Source organism: Vidua macroura, chromosome 22 (assembly GCF_024509145.1).
Source record: "Vidua macroura isolate BioBank_ID:100142 chromosome 22, ASM2450914v1, whole genome shotgun sequence".
Classification (NCBI taxonomy): domain Eukaryota; kingdom Metazoa; phylum Chordata; class Aves; order Passeriformes; family Viduidae; genus Vidua; species Vidua macroura.
Genome location: NC_071592.1, coordinates 2916820 through 2942414, shown reverse-complemented (window position 1 = coordinate 2942414; position 25595 = coordinate 2916820). Strand labels below are relative to the sequence as shown.

Below are 25595 nucleotides of genomic sequence, written 5' to 3'. Positions count from 1 at the left end.
CATGGGGTCACGGATTTGGGGAGCTCCTGAGCCTGGGGCAGAGCTCAGAGTCACTTCAGGAGCGTGCAGAGCACAGCCAGGGACACTCTGGGGGTCCCAACACCTCCTCCCTCGGCTGCTGGGGATGGGCAGCCTCCCCCAGTGCTCCCCATTCACCTCCCTCAGAAGGCTGCCCCCCACCCCATCCCAAGAAGAGAAAGGAAAAGGAAAAAAAAAGCAAAAGATGACCCCAGAACGAAACAAAAGACACAGAACCCCTGAAATTCCAGGCGTTTCAAGGCCTCTTTGAGTTCACTGTGTTCGTTGGCTGTTTTTTGGCATTTTAATATATATATATATATATATATATATCTATGTATAGATATATTTCTCTATATATGTAATTTCAACAACTCCTCAGATGGACTTCCAGCAAATGCTGCTTCTCACAGGGAGCGTGTCCCATCCCATCCTCCCCTTCCCCCTTCAACCCACCTGCCACCCTCTGGAAAAGGAAGAAGAGCTCAGCACCTGGTGCCTTGGGGACTGGGTCCTGACATACCCAAATTAAACAAAAAAAAGCCCCAAAATAATGACTCCTCCCTTCCCACAGCCACGGCAAATAAAAGTCCCACCCCTTGGAGAACATCCCCCAGTGAGTGATGGAGAGGCAGCGCCGCTGTCCTTTCTCCTGACCTTGGAGAAGGTCCAGGAACCCCTCCTTGACCCTGGGTGGGCAACGCCTGCTACACCAGCCACCCGCCACGTCCCTCCTTCCCAGAGACAACCTCCGGACGCCCACCAGCCTGAGGACCTCCCTCCTGCCACGCCAGGATTCAGTGGACACCAAAATCCTCAGCCAGCCCTCCGGCCAGGCCTTAGTGTCCACCCCAAGGTCCACCTTGCTCTGGAGAAGCCGGGTAACTGCTAATTGATTTAAAAACGAGTTGACATTGTACAAGTCCGTGTTCTGTAAAATGGAACAGGACCCTCTCGTCCCACCCCGACGCCCCCGGGCCTGGCGTTACTCGGGCCCGCTGCTGTTGGTGGCCTTGTCCCACTCCAGGCTCTCCTCGCTCCGCGCCGGCGACCCCGCGGCCGGCCGCGCCCGGAGCCCCTGGAAGCGCCGGCACTCGGGGCACACGCGGATGTGGGTGCAGCCCCGGGCGACCAGGGCGGCCTCTTGTGCCAGTCTTTGTGCCAGGGGGTCTGGCTCGCCCCCGCTGCACAGCTTGCCGTTGCTGAGCGTGGTTGTGCTGCGGGCTCGGCGCTCCTCGGGCAGAGCGGGGCGAGTCCGTACCACCCCCCCTCTCCTCCGACGGGGGTGGAAACTGTCCTTGCACAGGATGATGTTGCGCAGCTCCGTCACCATCTCTTGGCACACCGACACCTGCAGGGGACAATGGAGCCGTCCTGCTCACCTGAGCAAGCTCGGAGTCCCTCAGGGGCTCTGGGCCCTGCAGTGATGAGGGCTTGGAGTGACCTGGGATAGTGGGAGGTGTCCCTGGCCATGGCAGGGGGTGGAACTGGATGAGCTTTAAGGTCCCTTCCAACCCAGGCTGTTTTAAGATTCCATGGTGTGATTCTGACCCCACATTTTTATGGACTCAGTGCTGCTGGTTTTCAACATCAATGCTCAGACATCTACACTTGACTTAACCCAACTCTGCCTCTCATCAGAGACCCCCCTGTGTTCTTCATCCCCAGATCAGCACAAGATCCAAACCTGCTGCAGGTAGGAATCCTGTCCCCCAGAAAGGTACCTGGATGTTGTACACGTCTTTGATCCCTTTGAAAGCCCTCGGAGCATCTCTACAGCCTCACTCTGAGTAGGAGCGCACGAGAAGCTCATGGATTTTAGACCCTGCCCAAAGGACCAAGCCTGTTCCTGGGTTTGAGGTGTCCTGGCTGGGATTGCTCCTCAGCCTGGGTGCATGACTTGCTCTAGGACACCCCACAGACGGCAATAAACACACCCTGTCCCCTCAGGACACTCCCAGGTCCTACCTCCGACTGCTCAGAGTGTCGAAGGCTCCACAAAAATTCCAGCATCGCCATAAAAATTGCTACGATTAAGCCACAGATGAGCACCACGAAGATTCCACCAATGTTCTCCATCCCCAAGCCTAAAATAAAGCAGGAGAGACACTCTGGAGAGGCAGACACATCATAAATCTCAAGTGTCACTGCACAGAACCCCCAGGCTTTGCTGTTTTGTTGGCATTGTAGATGCCCAGCCAGGGACCAAAACCACCGAGCCAGCAGTGTCCTATTAATAGCTCCCTGCATGACTCAGATGGCCCAAGTGAGTGACTTGCAATAACTGCAGGATCGAAGCTGCCTGCTCAGAAATGATGATTTTGCAGATAAACAGCCAGAACGTTGGAGAGGAAGCACAAAGCAATTTGTGGACAAACTGAAAACAGGAGGGGAAAAACGCGGGATCAAAGGGGCACATTAATCCCTGCAAATTATTCACCGAGCTCCAGTGGCTTTGAACTTGAAAAGGAAGAGGAGCAAGGTTGATAAAGGAGCAGAGATGAAGGAGACAGGGAAGGGCTTTAAAGGAAGCTGGCACCAGGAAAAGCTCCTTTGATTGCATCACGAAGTGCTGCAGGAAAATGATTCCGGCTGCTCGGACTGCAGTGGGAAAGGAGAGGCTCCGAACAAGAGCAGGATGCTGTGTCACTACAGGGTGACAAAATGGGGTCCCTGCCACCCTGGGGTACCTGGCTGTGGGTTGGGTGTCTCTGCCCAGCCCACCTGGCCCATGAGGAGGGAACAGCCCCTTCCATGGACAGCTCATCCCACCTCCCCTGCACAATTCGCTTCCTATGGGATGACCACCATGCCTAACCAGCCTGCATTCCAGAAAGTTCCACCAGCTGAAGGAAAATCCTTCCCTTAAAAACCTGAGCTTTCCATGTGCTGAGGCCACCACTTCACTTGCCACCACAGCTCTGGTCCCCAAAAGTGTGCCTCCATCTGTCTGTGAGATGAGCTGACCTCAACATTTGCTGTCCTGGGATATGGTTCCTCTCTCCTGTGTTTGGTTTGGGTCCCTGATTGGATTGATTACTAAAAAACATGTGCTCTGCCCTGGGTTGGCTGTGTGAGGCCATTACTCAACAAGAACATCTATAAAAATCTTCCTCTCCCTCCTGTAGCATTAAATCAAGTGTAAGAATAGATTATTTATTGACTTGATCTCGGTGTGGCTTTTAGACATAAAACCTCACCAAAACCCTTGTAAATCGCTGACCTGTTTTGTTCTAAAACTTAGCAGGTCACATTTCTGCCTCCTCCTCCGTCATTCTTTTGGCACCACCCCCAGAGCAATGCAGGGAGTCTGTAAATCAGAGACTTTTGCAGAGGTGCTTCCACAGCAATGGCAAGGCAGATAAAACAGCCTGGAATCACAGTTCAGACCCAAAGGTAAAGGCCATCCACTCCCCTCTGCAGCTCCCACGTGTGAATTTTGGGTTTGCACCTCTCTCTACATCCTCCTATCATTCTGTCTGGGTGCCACCTCAGACACCCAAGCTCACTGAGGGATATTTCCTTTCTCCACACAGCTACAGCCTTCCTCATCTCCCAGACTGAGCAAGTGAGCCATGGCAAAGGGAGCAAACCAGCAGAAAGACTTGCCCAGGGTCACAGATTGTGCTGGGTAGTGCCAGAAACAGCCCAGCTTCCCCCTTCCAAAGCCATCTCAGAACAGCCCCCAGCCTAGATTCCACCTTAGAGTTGCCTTTGGCACAGTCCAGGGAGAAAAAAAAACTCTTCCACCTTCAAAAGTAACTCATTTAATAGCAATAACCTGATGTCTTACACCTTCAGCCTGGAGATAAATAATTGGGGTTGTCTGTAGAACAGCACCGCCCAAAAGTGAGCATCACCTCCCAGCCCCGTGGGGTCTGCACAGACACACACACCTACACCTGCTGCAAGGTCAAAACCCCAAAAGAGCTTCCCCAGCCCTGGCTTGGCTCTTTTCTCTGCTCCCACAAAGGTCACAAGGCTGTGCTTTTAACTGGGGGGCCTGCTGGCCTCGCAGAAAATACTTGCTGAGGAAAGGGCGGCTGCCAAAACTAAAAAATGCAGCAACTGTGTTAAGCTGGCAACTGCTCTCATGCTGGGACATCAGCCTAATGTGGTGGCTTTTATGGCAATTTGCATAGCATTACCCAAAAGAATTTGCTTCTCAATTTACAAATGTACTAATAAAGTCCTTGTGTCCCTTTCCCTGGCTGTTTAAAAGACGCTTTCACTTGGAGCCATTAACCAGCGGGCCTGTGGTGGAGATCCATCTCCCTTCAAGGAACCCAGGATTTTGATCTGATCCCTTCAGCCATCCATTTTCCCAGACATTCATTAGAAGCTAATTTACCCTCCATATGCCTCCAATATTTGTCATTTGGTTGTTCCCGCTATCTCTGCCCCAGGCAAAAACACACAGCGTGAGGCACAGCGGAGCTGTTTGGCTTTCTCCTTGAGTTGTGAAGGAAGGAATCTCAGGTCAGGAGAAGGGGAAAAAGTGATTCCCAGGCAGACCTGCAGCTGGGTGTTCATCCTTGCACCTCTGGCCAGGATGTTTCTGTGCCTGGTCCCTTGGGAGTGCAGGGCTTACCTTTGGCTCTGTGGTCCTCCTCTTTGGGGCACTTCCCTCCTTCCCACCACTTGCGCTTCAGGATTTCCAGGCGGTTGTTCTCCTGCAGCTGGAGGATGGCCAGGTCGAACTCGTCGCGGAACACGGAGCCTGCAACGCCGAGAGGGACGTGGTAGGGCCCCACCTTCCTCCCCATCATCATCCTCGCCACTCGCCCCACCCCAGTGTGCCCAGCTAGCACAGCTCCTCTCTGGGTGGCTTGGAGGGGCTGTCAGTCCATGCAAGCCATGGAAAGCTGCAGCCACCCCACTGGGAATGCCACCTGGTTAATGTCACTTGCAGAAGGTGACTCTACCTGGCCACCAGGAGCCACTCAGGCCACTGGAGCAGGTCCATGGCAAAGGGAGCTTTGGCTTTTGAATGAGCAGTTCAGTATCCTGCTCCTGCAGACCACAGAGGTCCCTCTCTTGTCATTCCACCTCCAATTCGACCTTGTTCTAACGCTCCTTCCCTCAAACTGCTCATGGAATAGAAATCCTGAGTTGGAAGGAGCCCAAGGATCATGGAAGCCAAAATGTCCATGTCGGAGGAGCTCAGTCCTGTGCTGGGCGCGGAGCTCTGCTGCAGTCCCAGTGTCTGCTACCAGAGATCCTTGTCTGCCACCAGAGATCCTTGTCTGGTACAAGAAATCCTTGTCTGCCACCCTAGGAAGGGCCATGGGAAAGACTGCACTTCTCCCAGTAACTCTGCACTATTGTCCCAGCCAGCAGCTTTCTGCTCCTCTTATCTGCTACGGTTTCACTGTTTAACAAGACAATGTCAGAACAAATTTAGCCCTGAAGGTAGGGATTTGTACTCACTTTGATCAGGTTGCTGTGACTTTACAAGCTTACCCGTGTTCCCTAAACTAGAGTGGCTGCTTGTGTGACGGGGGCCTTATGTAATCCACCTCAACTTTGTGTTGCTAAATGCCAGGGCTTACAGGTCAGGACAAGGCTTACAGGATGTCCGAAAGACCAGCGGATCGTTTGGAATAACAACTAAACCCTTATTTAGTGGCGATGTTCTCTTGTGAGCTCATACATTTGAAAGACAAAACCCCTGCATTTGTTAAACCTGATGAGAGCCCCTGAATCACCCAAGTCTCTGGCCTGCAGTTTCAAGAACCACCAGCTGTTAAGACATTCCTGCTAAAAACTACCAGAATTGCCACAGCATTACTTTGACATCACTTCTGGGATTCAAACAAGGAGCACAAAACGATGCACAAACACTGGTTGGGGAAGGGAACAGCAAAGAGCAGGTATGCAAAAAACAAGCAGCAATTTTGAGACATCTTTCACACGAATTATTGAAAGAGCCGCGGTCGCGTCTCACACGGCTCTGGACCAGAGCAGGGACTTGCACATCTGGCTCTGGACCAGAGCAGGGTCTTGCACATCTGGCTCTGGACCAGAGCGAGGTCTCACATCTGGTTCTGAGCACGGGCAGCAGGTAAGGAATAAAAAGGACCCTGTGAGATGCAACGTTGGCTTTTAGAGCCGGCGCAGCCTTTGGAACGCTCCGGTCCTCTGCCGACAGCCGAGAAGGACTAGAATTGTTCTTCACTGCCTACCGACGGGCATGCCAATCCCGTAGCCCTTGGTGTCCAGAAGGCCCCCGACCTGCGTGAGGTTGCAATTGCGCTGCCGATAATACTCGTTCATGGTGGACTCCAGCAGGAAGGCGTAGTTGGAGTTCAGCACGCGCGCGATCCCTTCCTCCGTGCTCTTCACGAAGACGCTGGGCTGCTTGGAGTACATGTAATTCCACATCCGCTGGTACGTCTGGTAGCGGGAGTTCTGCGGGGAGGAAAGAGGCAGCCACAGCTCAGGGAGGAGATCTGGGGGTAAATTAGACCCCTAAAACTGAGCTCCCGAATCAGGCGCTGCTGCAGAAAGGCCACAATGGAGAGAGGAATCAAATCTGATTTCAGATTCAGAAAGGATTTTGGTGCCTCATCTCTGTTTGTCTCAAAGAAGCCGAAATGTGTTGGAAGTCTGTTGGAAAAGCTGGGCATGAAATGCCCCAATTCCAACGGGGTCTGGAAGAACTCTTTGTGTAAATTCAATTAAAAAAAAAAAATCATAATTTCACTGACCACATATCAAAAACACATTAAAAAAGCCTGAAGAAACAGCTCCTTCTTGGTTGATTGAAACCTCTGGGTGCTCCCTGTAGCGCTCACACCATACTGACCATCCCTCAAACACTGTCCCAACAGTTCTTCAGTGTCAGAACCAGACTCCAGCACCCTGAGGAGGGCACTGAGGGCTGGGGGCAGCACAAAAGCTCTCTGGAGGTTGCTGTTCACAAATTTAATTCAAAAAATAACCCAGATTTGGTTCACCCCTCTGTGAGGCAAGTTAAAGTGCTTGCTGAAAAGAACTGTTTTTTTTTTGTCACTGATTACAATAAACCAAGGCTCAGCCAGCCCCAAATCCTCAGAGTTGGCTGGTGGCTGAACCACCTTGGTCCGATGAAAGGAAAGCTGAGAATGAGGAATCTCTCTTGCCTGTGCTGAGCAGAGAGTGAAACCTGCTCGCACAAAGCCTGAACGTAAACACACCCTGCTCTACATGAGGATTTTCATACTGTCAAGGGCTTGTTTTCTCTGGCTGGTGAGCAGTGCTGGAGAGCCTCAGGGAATCTGCTGCTGACCCAGTTCCTGTCCTCATCTGTGCAGCTCTGTCCTCTGGGTGCAGCCACATGGGCAGGAGACAGATGAGCAGGGGGGCTTTGGTTCTCTTTCACTGCATTTTTAAACCTTAAACTGTGTGTCAGTGTCAGGGGAAGCGCTGCCAGGACAAGGTGCCTCAGGAGGGGACAAGCATTCCTCATGCACCCAGGAAGGGAGGGGAGATGGAGGCAGTTATCCATCACTACTTTAACCTCCCCGTCTTTACACCAGAGGCAAATGGATCCCAACACAGCTTAAAGCACCACAAATAGGACAAAACCCTCTTTTCCTAATTTCCTTTCTGATTTCCTCACTGCCAGGCAGCGCAGAGACAGCCAGGGGTTTAAACTTGAAAGCTTTCCTCAAGTGAGCCCTTCATATACAACCACCTCCCTCACTTAGGCTCTGCTCAGCTCATTTTAGATGTAAAGTTTGGCTTAAAAGTAGCTCTTTTCCATACCCCCAAAGAGCACAAAGTTGAGCTGAAAAGCTCAGGCTGACTCCAGAGATTTCCCAGCCTTCCAAATTCAGTTCAGACTCAGAGTGGGGGGAAAGAGTGAGAACAAGCTTTCTCTCCTTTTGGAATTTCAACAAGTAATAAATAAATAAATAATCCTCAAGCAGTTCTTTGTGCGTTCAGAGCGCTGCAGAAAATATTCACTCATTTATTTCCCTTCTGAGCAGAGCAGGGAAGATAAAGATTAAATTGGGCTAAATGGCCCACATAACTTTGCATACACTCGACTTATTTCAGTGCCACTGACCTCACACAGGCTCCAGCACTTCGACTTCTGTGAGCCTGCCTGGGCTGTGCAAATGTTTCTTTGCTTATCACACCTGAAAGAGCCTCAAATAAAAGCTAAAACCATGTGGAGACCCATGAAAATTTGACTTCCTTGTCAAATTCCCTTTCTGTGTCCTCCACCAGGCCTCTCCCAGCACTGATCCTGTGCAAGGATCTCTCCGGAGGTTCCCCTTCGTGCCAGCAGTTGGAGTGACACACGGGCACGGCAGGCTGAGGGGGACACCCCAACCTGACTGAGGGGTGCCCTGTGCACCCCCTGCCCCCCAGGCAGCCAAAGAATGGGGTTTACTTGGAAGAAGGTCATGCTGGAGCCGCCGTGGATGGTGCCGTACTCGATGGTCGTCTGGTCAGCGAGGTCATCCACGGACTCGATGGGCACGTCCATCCTCTGCACGGTCAGGAACGCTGCCAGGTTGGCCGTGTAGGAGGAGATGATGATCAAGGTGAATGCCCACCTAGGGGGAGGGAAGAGAAGGTGTGGTTTCCCCCAGGAAATCTGCTCTCCGTCCCCACCCTTTGCCTCTCAGAATCCCAGAATCACTGAGATTGCAAACTCCCTCCAAAACCATCAGTCCCCACCTGGTCACCCAGACAAGTGAGTGCCACATCCAGTCATCCCTGAACACCTCCACCTGGGCAGCCCCTCCCAATGTCCCACAACCCTTTCCTTGAAGAAATTCCCCCTCCACATCCCCCTCTGCCCAGAGAAACCTTCCTGGAAGGCAGGGCTGCCCTCCTTACCAGACCCCGCTGACGCAGCGCGTGGACAGAGCCTGGGGGGCGATGGTGGAGCCCTGCTGCATGAACCCCCCCACCGGGAACCACAGCGAGTTCCCCAGGGAGTACTGGTTCACCAGGAGGTTGCATCGACCTTGGGAGCAGGGGTGGGGGCTGTACCACTCGTAAGGTGTCAGCCTGAAAGGACAAGAAAAGGGGAGCTCAGGGAATGCGCTGGGAAATGGGACACTTGAAAAAAAAAAAAAAAAACGAAAAAAGAGAGAAAAGCTGTGAAGCTCCAGCTATCCTGGAGGCAGAGTTTTCTGAGGAGGAAATGCTTTGCTGTCAGTTGATGCCCAGGGCTCAGAGCTGCGTGAAACATTTGCTCTAAGACTCAGGAGCCAGAGGCTTTCTTGTAAAGATTTGCAAAAACTTTGAGAGGCTCTGCTCTGGGCAGCTCTGCGTGCATCCTGCAGCCCTGCTTGCAGATTCACACTGCAGCAGCAACTCCAGATGTGCACGGACTTGATGGGAAGTAGAAATCAAACATCTTTGGCTGTGCTCCCTGCCAGAGCACGAGCACTGATGGGAAGTTCAAAAGCGAAGTGTGTGAGCCCTGACTGCATTAAACCATCAAGAAAAGCTCTTGTTGGGGCAAAGGGTTGTTCTGAGAAGGTCTGAGGTGGAGTTGGAAGCTCAGTGCTGGTGTTTCAAAGCATCCCACCCTTCAGGGACAGGACAGAGGTGGGAATGGGAAATATCTGAGCCTGTCACTGTTGTGACTGCACCCCTCTCTCTCTCTCTTCTGCTGTTTCCAGTCCCCAGTTCCCTGATTGCTAAGAAAGTCTGCTAATTCATGTGCTGCACTTCATCATTCTGCTCTAGCTAAGAAAGCTGGGGCCCAGGAGGGTCATTTTGGGGCTATTGCCAAAACAGCTGCAGGGCTGTGCCAGCTCACAGCGTAGTTAGCCAGAATGAGGGGGTTCTTTTCATCCCTGCATCTCCTCTCTCACTGTGGTGCCAGGGAGGAGGAGGAGGTTATTTCCTGCAGGCCTTCCATGGTGGATCAAGCACTGGCAGCAAACCCCAGTGCTCTGGGAGGGTCTGCAACTCACAGGGTCAAAAGCTCCTTCTTGCTGAGCAAGGCAGGGAGCAGCAGCCAAAGCTCCCTCTCCTGAGGGGAGCTGGGTAAGGGCACCTTTTTGGAGAATCATATTTAAAACATGAGGAAAGGGCTAAAGAGGCACCAGCTGTGCATAATTCAATGGTTTCTCCAGACCTGCATTTCTGAGGCTGCAGCAGCATTCGAAGAACCCATTAAAGCCCTGTCAGGGTGACAACTTCAGCCACGCTGAGGGAGCGAGTGACAGCACAGTCCCAATTTGTGTAACAAGAACTGGGCACTGAGCGGTCCCCAAAGAGCCACGGACCCTGAGCAGTCTCTGTGCCAGGACACAGCTCCACTCTGCCTGGAACAGCCCCTCCACAGGGCTGTGGGAGGGCGGGGAGAGCAGCACTGGAGCCCAGAGCCCGGGCAACCACGGGGGCCGTGCTGCAGGCCAGCACTCAACGAGGCATTTTGAGACTGATTGAAATTAGTCACAGGGGAATGGAGCCGAGAGCTGCCAAGTGAGCTGCTCTGCACATCAGCTGCTCAAAGGTAGTCATGAACTTTCCCCTCCTCCACAAACTGGGGAGTCAGACATCACTGGTGGAATTCGTGTTGACACCTCGGAATGGATTTGCAGGTTGCTAACAGCCTCCACCCTCCCTGCTTGGGACAAAGGGGCAGAAAAACAGCTGCAAGGAGCGTTTTAACAGCACCAAAACCTTCTCCAAAACCTTCTCCCACTGCCTCTGGGCACCACTGTGGCCAAACACATCCTGAACCAGGGCACGATGGCCATCCCAGCGCGGGGATGCGGCGACAAACCTCAGTCCCCAGCTGGCAGAGGGCTGGGACGCTTCTTGCCAGCCCATCCCGGTGAGCTGGGGGGCAGAGGATGTCCCCGTGTCCCCCTGGGAGCCCCCTGTCCCCGGCTCTGCGAGTGACACTAGGTGGCACCGCGAGGAAGGGAAAGGCACCGCGACATTACCGAGCCACCAGGAAGAGGACACAGCTGACAGCCAGGTAGGCGAGCAGCATGAAGAGCCAGACGCCCGGAGAAAAGGGGTCCAGGAAGGAGAAATAGCCGGGTCTGCGGCCCTGGGGAGGGAAAAGCAAAGGAGGAGCTGGAGCTGGTTGGGTTTGGAGAGGTGGAAATAGCTCTGGAAGGGCACGAGGGAAATCACCTGCCCTGGTGGCACTGCAGCAGGGAAATGGGGAGATGGGGGTAAAGAGGAGAAATGGGAATGAAAAGGGGAATGGGGTAAACGGGAGAAATGGGAATAAAAAGGGGAATGGGGTAAACGGGAGAAATGGGAATAAAAAGGGGAATGGGGTAAACGGGAGAAATGGGAATAAAAAGGGGAATGGGGGTAAACGGGAGAAATGGGAATAAAAAGGGGAATGGGGGTAAACGGGAGAAATGGGAATGAAAAGGGGAATGGGGGTAAACGGGAGAAATGGGAATAAAAAGGGGAATGGGGGTAAACGGGAGAAATGGGAATGAAAAGGGGAATGGGGGTAAATGGGAGAAATGGGAATGAAAAGGGGAATGGGGTAAACGGGAGAAATGGGAATAAAAAGGGGAATGAGGATAGACAGGAGAAGGGGGATAAATGGGAGACAGGGGGGTAAGTGGGAGAAAGGGGAATTAATGGGAGAAGGGGGGTAAATGGGAGAAAGAGAATAAATGTGAGAAAGGGGATAAACAGTAAAAAGGGAATAAATGGGAGAGAGAGGGATAAATGGGAAAAATGGGGCAAAGTGGATAAATGGGAGAAAGGGGATAAACAGTAAAAAGGACATAAATAGGAGAGAGAGGGATAAACGGGAGAAAAGGGAATAAAACGGGGAAGGGGGATAAATGGGAGAAGAGAGTAAATGGGAGAAGGGGGATAAGTGGGAGAAAAGGAATAAATGGGAGAAAGGAGAATGGGAGAAAAGGGATAAGTGGGGCAAAAATGATAAAGGGGAGAAGGGAAATAAATGGGAGAAAGAGGGGAAAAAAAGGAGAAGGGGAATAAAGGGGAAAAGGGAGAAGGGGAATAAATGGGAGAAAGGGGGATAAACACAGGGAAGTGAACAGGGGAAGAGGGATAAACCAACCTTGCAGGGAAAACAAGTGACAGCAACCCCACAAATGACCGAGTCCTGCAGCATCTCCCCACTGGATTCATCCCCTAAATCTGTTTTTCTCCCCATTTTTGTTTCTCCAGGCAAAGAAAGAGGTGAATTGAGAGAAAAAAATGAGGCAATCACAGCATTTCGTCCCTCCCTGGCAGGGTTTGCTGCACCCTCAGCCCTGAGGTGGTCCCTCCATCCTTGTCCACCTCACACTTGACTGGGCAGAAGGGGCTCCACCTGAGCTCACAGGGTGGGAAATATATTTGTGAAGCAAAAGGGGAAAAAAAATGTTTTCAAAACTTTTCTCTCTGGCCTTGCAAAGTTTTTTCTTTTACAAAAACCCCAATAAAATTATTACTTTTATCTCAGGGAACAGAATATTTTTATCTCCAGGATGCGTCAGAATTTCCTGTTTTTTTCCTCCAAAGCACAGAAAGGCAAACCACCTTTCCTTGAAAAAAAAAAAAAAAAATAAGGCTTCACTGCTAGAAAAAGCAGGCTGATCTTCTCCCAGAGCATTTTAAACTTTCACAAGGATGCCACCACCACCAGAAAATTGTCAAATGTCACCAAATTTGTGCAAAAGCAGGAGATTAATCTTTTGGAGAAGTTTCTCAAAAGCCAAACACCTCCCATTTTCAGTGGATTTCTCCTGTCACCACCAGCTCTGTGGATGCAGCTCCTCTGAAAGGAAAGAGCAGCTCAAGCACACCCAAGGGACAAGATCCCACAGCTCACAGAACCTTGTATTTTCTGTCCCAAACCACAAACTCAGTCCTGGCATCCCTAAAACAGCTCCACACCTTCCCCAAGCACCTGTAACTGGGAAGCTTCCCACGAGTCAGAGCTTTGCAAAGGCTTTTTTTTGGGTTTTTTTCCCCTTCCCCAGACTTAGACCAGCATTTTAAATTCCACTTCCATCCAAACCTTGCTGTTTTACTACTGAATGTTATGCAAAACCTGAATTTCACAAGGTCTCAGCAGTTCTCCTGGAGACTTGAGCTGTTGCTAGAAAAGGCAACAGTTGTTGCACAGAAATCTTCCTCTGCTAAAAATATCCGGGAGCCTGTGAAATCCTCAGCTCCAGTCACCATCTGGGAACCTGTAACGTGTCAGGAACCTTCCCCAGCAAACCCTGCACGCAGGAGAAACCCAGCACACCACAACAACCTGTCCCTGTATCCTTCAGGACGAGATTTTGGGATCTGCACTGTCCCTGCCTGTGGTGGGGGCGTTGGAACTAAAGGGTCTTTGAGGTCCCTTCCAAGCCAAACCATTCTGGGATGGGCATTTTTAGAGAATCTGGCTTGGTAAGGCTCCTAGCAAATGGATGAGTTGAGGAGCAGTGGCTCAGCATCCATTCTCAGATTAACTTTGAGTCAGTTCCCAAGGAAAAGTTCAGGTTCTCAGATTAATTTTCAGTCAACTCCCAAGGAAAAGTTCAGCCTCTCCTGGGTTTAATTCCAGAGTTTCTCTCTTCTGTTCCAGGTTATCTCCTATCAACAGGTGAGGTACAAACAGTGGAAGACACCACATTCTTTGTGTCCTTTCCCAATTTTTTGGTCAGTTGCTGCCGTGTTCTGGTTTTCAGAGCCACGGAAACTGCAGGAAGCTGCACCCCAGCATCCTGAGAGATCCCCATTTCCAGGAGAAGCCTCTGCTCACCGTGCTGGAGCTCCTCTCCCTAATCCAGGGAGGCCAGGGCACCTCCCAGCCCTGCAGGTGCCACGAGATGTTCCCTCTGCCCTTCCCCCTGATCCCATCCAGAGGAGGGTGGCACTGCCAGAGCTCTCCCCTTCGTGCCTCTCCTGGCTGCCCCTCAAACCCTGCTTCCCCTCTTCCTCAGCAGCTAAACCGGCTCATTAACTCCTTATTCCTCCTCCAGGATGAAACGAGGCCGTGGGGATCCAGCAAGGTGTGAAGGGCACAGGCTGCTGAGCAAGCTGGAGCTCCTGGAGCAAATCATTCCGGGCAGGGCAGGGAATGATCCTCCCTGGCATCCCAGAGCTGGCAGGGAGCTCACAGGCCCTGGCAGAGCCTTGGCTGAGCCTCCCCCTGCGAGATGCTCCCGTGACAAAGTTCCTTTCTGCAATTAAGGCCTCGATGTCTTCTTTATATTTCTGGGGCAGTTTGTCAATAAATTACTCTCATTAAGGAAATTGCGTTGGAAGCTTTAAATCTCCAGCTTGGCAGTGAATCTCTCCTGTGACTTTACAGTTGTAGTAGTTCTGGTTCTTTTCAGCTCCAGTCATTTCCAGGCTGCTGGGACATATTCTTTTCATTCACAGTTGTGGGTAAGAATAAAGATATTCTGTTCCCACGGAGGGCACAAACTCTCTCTTATCTGTCTGTTTTGAAGATGGGAATGACAATATCTGGAGTCTGTCAGATATTTTTAGGCAGTCCCAATAGAGCTTTGTTAATTGGAAGAGCTATTTTTCCTGGAATAGATATGTTCAAAATGTCCAATAATTGATTAAGGCCTCCTGCAAATCCTCAGATGGATGTGGGAGAGATTAATACACCCTCCTCCAAAGTTGTTCTTGGAAATCTTAATTTTTTCAGCCAGTGAGCAGCAGTTTTCTGGGAAGATACTGGTGACTGAAGAGCTTGGACAAGGGGGACATTTGGGAAGGAGAGGACAGCCCTGGATTTGTTGTTTTCAGCACTCCCTGCCCTGCACATGCAGAGTCTGGAGGGAGCCCGGTCGGCCCCATCCATGCCATTTCTCACAAGCGTTTCCCCTAAAAAAGGAGGGCAGAGAACTCTCTCCTGCCTCTGGAAGTCACAGGGAAAGCAAGAAAACTCAGCCTGGAGAGGCAGAAATGTTGATGTGAGCTCGGTCCAACCGCAGGGCACGGAACCAGGGCACGTCCCAGGATAACCACACCTGGTCCAGGGGCTGATCCGGATCCCTCCTTTTCCTCTGGGGTCAATAAAAGCCCTGCACAGGCTGCTCTGAATCTCGAGCCTCATTTGGAGTCACCACATGGTTCATAACCAGCAAATGCATTCCTGGGAACAGCAGTGGCCCCCACCCTGCTCTGGTGGGGAGGGATTCTTGCTGGCAGAGCTGCCAGGAGGGAGGCTCAGCTCCTCTCAGCCCCTCTCAAGCCTCCTCTGGCTGGAATGGAGGAGTTTTTCCATCCATCCTTCCCATTCTGTGTCCTCTGCAGCAATCAAGTCGGAACACTTTAAGGCTCAGCTCACTTGGCCTAAACTCAGCTACTGCTGTGCGCTCTCCCAAGCTCCATTTCCTCATTTTGAAGGCAAGGCCTTTCAGGGCTGAGGAGCCAGAATCATCTCTAGTCCCTCATTCCCTGCCACAGAGGCAGGATGTGAGCAGAGATGTGTAAGACACAGAATCACAGAATAATGAGGTTGGAAGAGACCTCTAAGATCATCAAGTCCTATGACCTAACACCTCAGCTAGACTGTAGCACCAATTGCCATGTCCAGTCTTTTTTTTAAAACACAAATAATCCTGATTTATCCCCCCATGCAGAAACGACCCTGGGCACCTATTCCAGCCCTCTGCCAAAGCCAGGGACTGCTCAGGGCTCCCCATCCACCTCCTGCCATCCCCACATCCCCCTGGCTGGGCAGAATGGGCACCCAGTGAAACCAACCAAGCCTCTTCTCTCAGCAGCCTGTGAGGGAGGAAGCCTGTTAGAGCTCCCGTGTCAGAAATCCAGCCTTGATTGTATCACAAGCAGCGAAATTGAGAAAAATGACAGCCCTGGTTAAAGCTGCCATATTTGGTTATGTGTGACAAGAGGCACAGGCTCTGTGGTGGCTGGGTTGGCGGCGTGGGGAGGAGAAAGGGGTGAGAAATCACTTGCCACTGGAGCTCCATGGAAATGAAAATAAAATGTCATCACATTTGAAGGAGCCCAGGGTGTGTGGAGAGAACTCCTCAGCGAGGAAGAGGCTCATTTGTGGTTATTTATTAGGCTCCATCTCATCCGAGCTGTGATTAACAGACGTCAGCTGCAATTTTTGACATTGCAGAGGTGGTTTTTGGGGTGGGGAGAGGAAGGCTGTGGGGCTGCTCTGCAAGCCACATCCTTAAAGGAAAACCAGAAGTGTCTGGTTTAACAAATATTTACCAGTTTGAGAAGTTAAATTGCCACAGAGCTCTCAGGCACCCTCCTCAAGCTGAGCAGGAAAGGGCTGGAGGAAGAGGAGCCAAGGCTTGGAGAGGGAAGGAAGGGCTCCGAGCTTCCCTGACCCCACCTGGGAGATGTCTTTGCAACCCTGCCTGGGTCCCTGGGCAGCTCAGACCCAAACCAGATCCTTCGAGGAGCAGCTGAAGTGCTGCTGGCAGCAGGGGGAGAATTCCCAAACCCCGCTGGAGTCTGGAATGATGAATCCTGCTCCATCTGGGGAATGCCTCAAGGAGCAGGGCTGGGCCGTGCCCTGAGCAACCTCCACCCTCAGCAGAAGTGTCAGAAATCCTGCAGAGCTCCCCGAGGCAGCAGCGAACGGCTCTGATGAACAGAGCCTGGGCCAAGGCTGCACCAGCGTTCCTGCCTTTCCTCTGGAGGGAGGAATTGCTGCTCAGGGAATTGCTGCTCAGGGAATTGCTGCTCAGGGAATTGCTGCAGGTTCTGCTGCAAATCTGGGGCAGGACATGCACAGAGTGGTTTGGGTTGGAAGGGATCTTAAAGATCATCTTGTTCCAGCCTTTTTTATGGGCAGGGACAACTTTCACTATCCCAGGCTGCTCAGAGCTCCATCCAACCTGGCCTTGGGTGCGTCCAGGGATGGGGCAGCCACAGTTTCTCTGGGAAATTTATTCCAGGGCCTCCCCACCCCCACAGGGAAGAATTCCTTCCTAACATAACACAGTATTAAATCAGCAAGTCTGATTTTAATCCTAGGAGACACTGGCAGAAAAAGGTCCTGGCTCCACAAGGCTGATGTGAAAACCCAACCCTGGTGGGGAAGGGACAATTCCATTTGACTTCCAGGAGCTGGAAGAGTCAACCCCCCCTTTTTTTTTTTTTGTTGCCTTTTTTTTTTTTCTTTTGTGATCACTTAAATAATCGATCCTAAATTCTGCACGTACCAGAGGAAGCAGAATTTTAACTAGATTTTAATTACTTGTTTGCTCTTGGCAGGAGCCACTCAGCACAGAGATAGATGCGTGAATTTGTTTCTGTTCATCCCCAACGCTGCATCCTTAACAGCCTCCCGGGTGGAGAGGGGGCTGGGACAGGCAGCTTGAATGGTTTTTTTCCTTTTGGTTGCTATTGCTGGGCTGACAGAAAACCAAGGCACTGTCACTCACATCACAAATGCAGATTTGGAGCTTGCCTCCTGGGACACCAGGAATTTGGGAGGGACTGGGGGAGATCTGGCCTCTCCTGAGCCTCAGGGAGAAGGCAAAACAATGGGGGGTGCAAATAAAAGAGGATTTATGGGAGTTTAACACAAGTTTGGGTAAGCAAACACACAACACTGTGTACATGCTTGCACACCCAAATCCCTTGGGAATATTCCCAGCTGTTTTGAAACAGAAAAAAAAATTCTGTGCCACTCCTGGAAGTGTCCAAGGCCAGGCTGGACCAGGCTTGGAGCACCCTGGGGTTGGGAAGGTGTCCCTGCCCATGGCAGGGGGTGGCATGGGATGAGCTTTGAGGTCCTTTCAACACAAACCATTCCAGGATCCTGTGCTGCTACAACTGTGCTGAGAGCACCCCCTGAGATAAAAGAGCTTTCCTTGGGTGCAGGGGCTGCAGCTCTTTAGGGTGAACAAATGAGGAGGTTGAGAGCAGAGAGGCAGAGCCCAGGGCTGTGAGCTCAGCCTAGCTGAGCCCTGCCTGCCCTCCCAGGAGGGACATTTCCCCTGGGGTTAGGAAAGCAGAGGCTGATCTGCCTCTGGAGCATTTCCAGGAGGTGACAGCAAAGAAAACAATCCAGGATTCCTTCCTGATGTGATTCTCAGGTGGGAGAAGGCAGCAAGAGAGCAAAGCTGAGATCGAGAATGGCCCCAACACCAGCAAGGAGCACCCACAGATATCCCAGCTCAGCCTCCCAGCCAGTTTTACCATTAGATCCAACTGGACGGTGACTTCAAGCCAAGTTTCTGCAATTCTGGGGCCACCCAGCCACGCTGTTGCACCCTTCCAGCCAAGCCTGCCCTCAGCACACCTCACCCAGTGGCCTTAAAGACACTTAAAGCCATTCTAAAACCATCCTGCAGCCCCCACCATGCCAAAAAGCCCATCAGGTGCCCTGGGAGGAGTGGGGAGAGAAGCCAAAGGGCTGGGGGTTGAATAGGAATGGAATTCACCAATCAGACACACAGCAGAGAGAGAGAGAAAAAGCAGGAAATAAAGGTCGAGCACATTTGCGTTTAAATAAGAAACCAAAATATTTTTATGAGTCGTTCATTATTCTCCTCTAACCAGGCAGGTTTGCATGCAAATAATGGAGGGACATAAATGGCTCTGAAATCAGGCTCTTACCATGTGAACTCGGTAGAGAATGCTAATTCCCAGAGTCATGAAGGGCTTGGAGAAATCAATCACCTTCTCCCGCTCCGCCGTGATCGTCAGCCCCGCCACGGCCAGATCAGCTTTCTAGGGAGGAGGGAGAAGGAAAAGGTCAGAATCCTGGGAAAGCAGCAAACCTGGGGCCACACAGGAGCCCTGCTCCTGCTCCCAACTTTCTGGGACGTCGCTGTAGGAACAGCAGGAGCTCTGCACCCCCTGCTCCCCGCATCCCTCTGCCTGGCTGGCTTTCACACAAACCTTGCTCAAACTCACCCCAAAGCTCAGCCCACCCTGTGCTCTGGAGTATTCTCCCCATTTTCCCTTCCCTTTCCACATTTCTCCTTCCCTTTCTCCATTTTCCCTTCTCTTTCCCCATTTTTCCCTTCCCTTTCCCCATTTTTCACTTCCCTTTCCCCATTTTTCCCCTCCCTTTCTCAATTTTTCCCCTTCCTTTTCCCCATTTTCCCTTCCCTTTCAGGCTGGAGCAGCTCCTTCCCCCAAGTGCTCACAGCCCAATTGTCATTTTTATTCATTTAATGCATTAAAACCTGGAGCCATAAACTAATAAATATTGTATTAATCTACAGAAAATACAACCTCCCCCCTTCCCCTGTTGAACACAGCTGTCCCTTGTGGTACAAGCAAGCACCACAGGTTGGTGACAAAGCAGCATCCTCACCCCTGAGCCATGGACTTCACAAACCTGCCAAACCCAGACCTCCAGAACTGCAGCTCAGTCTCCAAATAAAATAATAAAATAATAAAATTCAGAGGACTGGCATTAAAGTTTGCAGATTGACCTGCGAAGCAAATGAGATTAGGGGGGAGAAAAAAATAAAAATAACTTCTTCTCATGTTAATACCCTTGTAATATAGATAAGGGATTTGAATTTTAAATATTATTTTTATTACTTTAGCTCTTTTAATGTCTGTAATTGCTTTCTGTAAAAATGAAACCTCTACTCCCTTATCCATTTGTTTCTCTGCTTTGCAGGAAGATGATTATGCATGTGGAAAAAGAGATGATGGGGGAGAAAGAAAAGCTGTTTGCACTTTTTGTCCCTACATTTGACAAGGTCCGTGCAGATGCCAAGGCACCACCAGGCCTGATGGAGGTCCTGGGAAAGGCTGCAAGAGGGGAGAGCAGCACTGCTGGAACCAGGAGAGGGAAAAGAAAGGGGAGGTGACCCACGAGCCCAGGAAGGGGTCACAGAGAAGGTGACACCTCCCAGGGCTGCTTGGACATGCTCAGTGGAGGTTTTTACAACTGTTCCCAAGCAGCTCTTACAGATTCCTGAGAGCTTCAGGCTGCAATGAATTAGGAGCTGAGGAGAATTTCTGCATAGCCAGACATTTACCCACAGCCTTTTTAAAAGGCACCAATAAACCCAACGTGGTGTGCGAGCTGTTGAGCCCTGTGTAAACAGCAGCAGATTACTGAAACGGGATCAGTTCATCTCTGGAACGTGGCATGTGGAGAATTTTATCTATGAGGAAAGCCTAAAGCTTCCTAAACCCCTCTTGTCTCTACTTAAAAGGTTTGTAGGTGCCATTGTCTGTGGCAGGTACGTTCTTCTGTCTCTCAGGATTTTTTCACTGAGGAGCACAGAGGGAAGAAAGAGAAAACAATTTCTATTTCTGCTCCTTGTTTTTCCCATGTGGATGTGTGTGGAGAATTGTTTACCTGGGGTGATTGCTTGGTTGGATTCTGGTGAGGATTGTTTGAGCCTGGTGGCCAATCCAACCCAACCCAATCCAACCCAATCCAACCCCCCTGTGGCTGGACTCTCAGAGAGGGTCACGAGTTGTGAGTTAGATTTGGTAGTTAGAACAAGCAGGTTTGTAGTTTTAGTATCTCCTTTAAATAGTATATTAATGTATTATAGCATGGTTATAATAAATAAATCATTCAGCCTTCTGAACTAGAATCAGACATCAGCATTTCTTCCCACCGAGTTCACCTGCATTTACAATTATTGTCCCACTTCCTAAACCCCTCTTGTCTCTACTTAAAAGGTTTGTAGGTGCCATTGTCCTGGGCAGAGCTCTCCCAGCAAAGCCCCTGCTGAAGATACAGCTTAGTCTGACAATGGAATTCTCCTCCCAATTCTCCAAATTAAACACAGTTCCACCAGCACAGTCACAGACTAAAGCAGAGGGTAAAAGGGCCATGGCAAAAGGGTTTCATGCCAAAGCTTTCAGGAAATTTTCATTCCTGTCCAGGGGCAAATCTAAAGGTGATGTTGAAGGAGCAGCAGCATCCCCAGGTTTGCCCAGCTTTGGGGTTCTCTGAGGAGAAACAACATCTTGGTGTTGCTGAATCATCAGCAGCACCCTGAACTGCTCTTCCCTACACAAAATACAGTGCAAATCCATCCCCCTCCCTTTGTCACAGAGCAGAGGCACAGCACAGCCTTCCCCAGGCACTCAGACTTTGTGCCCAGCTCCCTGCTCTCATCTCCAGAGGGTTCTGCCATTCCACCAGAGTTATTTCCTTCTGCTCATTCCCTGCTAACTTTTCAGGACTTCTGCCACATCAGAGGTGCAGAACTTTCTGCAGCAGAGCTCCAGCTCCTCATCACTCTCTTCTCTCTGCAGGTTCAGTCATGCAAGTTAAGAGCTGATCTCTGATAGCAGGAAACTTTGATCTGGGAATGGCATGCAAAGAATTCTCTGCCTGAATTTCATCCATTTCATGCTTTCAACTCTGCTTCCTGACAAAACTTCTTGGGATTCACTGAGCTCGATGGAGCTACATAGGAGCTCTGCAAACCTGAGTTCTCTCCAGCCTCCCCTCCTGAGCAGAGGTAGGTGTTGGGATTTTATGGGCTAAGGAAAGCCCTGGGGGAGGAGAAATGGACTTTGCTTTGTGCTCCTGCACTCTCTCCACATCTGGGCTCTGGGGAGAGGGAAAAACAGGAGGTAAAGGATGGTGGGGGGAAGAGGGGTTGGTTTTCATCCTGCCAGCACAGTTACAGCTATAAATATTGGCATGAAATAGGCTTAGAAAAAGACCCAGAGCTTTTTGGGAGTGGAGACAGCCACTTCTCTTGATAAAACACCGCCCAAGCAAGGCCAGACCCTCGCTAGGTGAGAGGAAACCCAGGTGGGCTGGCGTGCCAGACAAAAGCTGCCACCACCACCACCCTACCTGGCATTCCCGTGGGCTCTGCCTGCATCAGGGCTCTGGAAAGGACATTAAACACGGGGGCTGAGCCGGGCTCCCGAGGAGGAACAACAATTAAGCATCCTTCAGGAGCAAATTGCAGGGACTGCCATCCAGAGGCGGCATCCGCCCCCTCGCCGCGGGCTCTGACAGGGCTCAGCTCGGAGCTAATGGTGATGAATGGGCCCTGACGTCAGCCCCAGCCCGGAGAGGATCCCAGAGAAGCCTCCCACGGCATGGGATGGCAGAAAGCAGCCGGGAGAAGAGCCCAGCTGCAGCCTCACAGAGACCCCCAGGCCCTGCCAGGCTGCGGGGACACAGCGCAGGGAGCGAGGCTCGGGGCTGGGGATTTCTGTGTCAAACACCTGGAGAACAAGCCAGGACAGCTCTGGGAGCACAGGGCCGGGATCTTTTCCAGGAGCAGCAGTCCCTGGCTTGAGCAGCTCCTTGGATGCCACATCCCCTGGGTGCTTGTGACAGCGGAGTTGTCACCAGCGCTGCCCACCGAGCCCTGACAGCACGACCAGGGCCAGCAAACCCTTCTTCTGCACTGTCCCTGTGCTCAAAAAGCCTCCCAGAAAGGTGAAATAGCTGTTCAAGCTTCAGGACCCACCACTGCAGAGCCAGCAGCCCTGGGGGGGTGCCCCAGTGGAGGCCCATCCAGCTGGAGGTGGCCCTGCTCTCTGCAGGAGGATCTCCAGAGGCTCTCTGCTCCTCCATGCCACTCCCTGATGCCCGGATGATGCCCAGTTCTTGCATTCAAAGGCACGAGGGGCACTCCAAACAGGTGTCTGGGGTTTTTTTAAGGACAACTGTGAGTTCTGCCATATCAGAAGTGACAGCCTGGAAACCCTGGAGGCTGCAGCTCTCCCTGCAAGCCCCAGCCAGCGTGGGGTGAGCACTCAGTGCAGGTGTCAGCCTGGAGTCTGCCCTCGCCCATGTTTCCTCACCTGGCCTCTCTCTGTGGCCAGGTGGGGGGACAGAGCCTGTGCCAGGTGTTCACCCTGCCCGTGGCAAAGCCAGCTGAGGTGAGGCACCAGGGACCCAAAGCACGCAGGGACAGCAGTGAGACCAGCCCAGCTCACACCACCCTCCCCATCCCGGGTTTGATTTTCCAGCAGTGCTTTGCAGACCCCTCTGTGCCCTCGCCGTGCTTGCACAGCCCCCCACTGCCCCTCTCCTGGAGCCACCCTTGTCACAGCTGCCACCACCACGGCCTGCAAACAGCCTCCCCCTGCCCCCCTTCAGCCACACACAGCTTTTCTCTGCACACACCAACACCCACTGCGAGTGGAGAGCAGGACTCTGCCAGCTCTGGAGAGTCTTTCCCTCCTTTCCCCTTCCTGCTGTTCCCCAGCTTTGGAGCAGCTGAAGGGAAAGCAGTGCCTGGCCACCAGCAAGGAAAACCAGCACCCCAAAGCTTTAAGGGATTTCCTGCTCTTGGTATTGCTGCTCCTGAGGCTGGACAAGATGGGCTTCATGTCCTTCACTTAAAAAAGGGCTTTGATCACCACCGATCCTGGCCAGATTCCAGCCAGGCATGGTGGGACAAGGCTGAGGCTGTCAAGGTGCTGTGAAAATGCATCCCTTGGTTTGACTCATGCCAGAGAATTCATTTCAGCTCGAGGATGTGCTGGAGAGAGGGAGAAGGGGAAGAGCAGGCACCATCAGGGACTCTGAGCCAGAGCTGCACTGCAGCAGCAAGGAGCAGGATGTAATTCTTCCAGCCCAAATGCCCTTTAAGTCTCTGATGCCAGAAAGGAGGAGATGAGAAGATTTGCTGCTCTCCCTTGTTTGTTTGTCTGTGCCAGAGCCAGGAAGGCTGACAGGGAGAGTGGCTTTAGTGCCCTGCTCACTGCAGGAATTAGCAGAGTGCTCCATCTCCCTGCCCTGCATGCTCAGAGGGACAAATCAGGCCAGGCTTTTCTGCCTTTGTGACATGTCTCACTGCAGGATGGGCTTGAGGAACTCCTCATCAGGAGCTGGAGTGACAGGGCAATGGGGAGAAGCTTTGAACTGAAAGAGATATTGGGAAGGAATTGGAAGGGTGGTGAGGGGCTGGGATGGAATTCCCAGAGAAGCCGTGGCTGCCCCATCCCTGGGAATGTCCAAGGCCAGGCTGGATGAGGCTTGGAGCAACCTGGGATAGTGGAAGTCATAAAAGGGGGTTGACACTAAATCACCATTCCGTGATTCCGAGTCCTTCCAAGTGACTTCTCCCGAGCCAAACCTCCATGAGCTGATCACAAACTGTACAGGATTCCCAAGCCATCCCAGCTGCCCTCTTCCTTACCTCCCAACCTGTTTTGTGAGCAGGCCAATAAGATGTGTGATGGTGAATTTGAGTCAACAACAGATTTATGTTTGTACAGCATCCTGCTCAATCATATCAGGGTGCACAATTAGCTGTAATGGAATTCCCAGCGCTTAAGAATAAATCAATAGCTGGTTAATTTAGGAGCAATAAAATGAAATCTTTTCTCCCAAATAGCCTAGAGTTGCTCTGAGGAGATTCCGTGCCACAGAGGGATTACCGGGGAGGTTGGTAATTCTGTGACCTTTTGGTCCTGCATGTTAAGTGAGTGTGAGTCAAACCTTATTTTCTGGTGGCTGATCAGGATCAAGGCAAAATTATTTTCCTATAATGATACTGTGCTGGACAGAGGCAGAGCTTTCATTTTTGGGAAGAACTGGGGACTTTTATGAGAGGTTTGTGCCCCATCTGATCCCCTTTTTGTCTTAAAGGGGCAGAGTAAAATTATAAATATATATATATATATAATTATATAATATATAAATCCACTGAAAGAGGAATATGTGCACCCAACACAGGATCTGCTGGATCCCATGGGACAGGGCTGAACAAGGGGCTGGAATCAAGGATAAATTCCATTGGGAACTGACTGTCAAGGGTGGACAGAAGCCCCTTGGGCAGTGCAATGCCCTCAAAAAACAACATCCCAGGCAGCCCTGAATAAACACAACACCAAGCACACCCAGCTCTGCCCTGGCTGACCTGAGCCCAGTGCCTGGGATTGATCAAAAACTTGCTGAAACCATTATAAAAACTCTCAGGGATAGAGGGAGAACAAGAGACAAAGCTGTTTCTCTTCCCCAATTTGTGATCCAGCCTCACAGGCTCTGACAGCTCTGCCCTGTAGAATCAAAAAACCCTCCTAAATAAAGCTCAAGCTGCAGAAGAAACAAACGGTTTCTGTGTGAAGATGAAGTTAAAATACTCATCACTGGAGAAAAACAACCTTCCAGAAGGTCCCATTTAATGAAGAGGCACTGCCAAGGTTAGTAGGCCAAAAGTTTGATGGCTGCTCCCTTCTTTTGAGCTCTCAGCTCCTTCCCTCTTGCCTCCCCAAAGGAATGTTGCAGGAGTGTAGTTGTGTGTGTGTGCACACACAGAGACACAAAGATGGGTAAAAACGATGCCAATAGCCTGGAGCATTTGCAAACAGCCTCACAGAAGCTCTTTTAGAAGAGCAGATGGAGGTGGGATCTCAGCTGGCGTTGAGAGCAGCAGCTGCTCGGGGAAGGGTGACCCCAGAGACAGGGAGAGCTCAGGGGAGTCTCCAGTCTGTTCAGTGCCCTGTCTGTGACCCTCAGAAAACCCAAAATCCCTCCCTCTTTCAGACAAACAGTTGTCCCAGCTGACCTCAAACACCCAGTTGATACTCCTGAAATGGGATGAGCATTGCCCTTCACCACGTGGGGAAGAAGCAGAAGGTGCCAGTGGGCATTTCTAGAGATCATGGACCTGCTAAAGACCACAGAATCATGGACAAGACCTCCAAAATCCTCGAGCCCAACTTCCAACCAAATTCCACTGTGCCCAATAAACCACAGAGTGAAGTGATGCTCA

General features: G+C 51.4%; 1 protein-coding gene across 2 annotated transcripts in view; it reads right to left on the bottom strand.

The window, feature by feature from the left end:
- Window positions 1–921: 921 nt before the first annotated feature.
- Window positions 922–25595, bottom strand: part of GRIK4 (glutamate ionotropic receptor kainate type subunit 4) — a 125681-nt gene continuing 101007 nt past the window's right edge. The window contains exons 12-19 of one of the 2 annotated variants that reach the window (XM_053997017.1): window positions 18532–18645; window positions 10926–11035; window positions 8854–9027; window positions 8402–8567; window positions 6204–6429; window positions 4610–4738; window positions 1987–2105; window positions 922–1369 (exon numbers count right to left, since the gene is read on the bottom strand). In XM_053997017.1, coding sequence (XP_053852992.1) covers window positions 1004–1369; window positions 1987–2105; window positions 4610–4738; window positions 6204–6429; window positions 8402–8567; window positions 8854–9027; window positions 10926–11035; window positions 18532–18645 — 1404 coding nt within the window. In that variant the 3' untranslated portion in view covers window positions 922–1003. The remainder of the gene's footprint in view (window positions 1370–1986; window positions 2106–4609; window positions 4739–6203; window positions 6430–8401; window positions 8568–8853; window positions 9028–10925; window positions 11036–18531; window positions 18646–25595) is intronic. The other variant, XM_053997018.1, reaches the window with a different exon arrangement.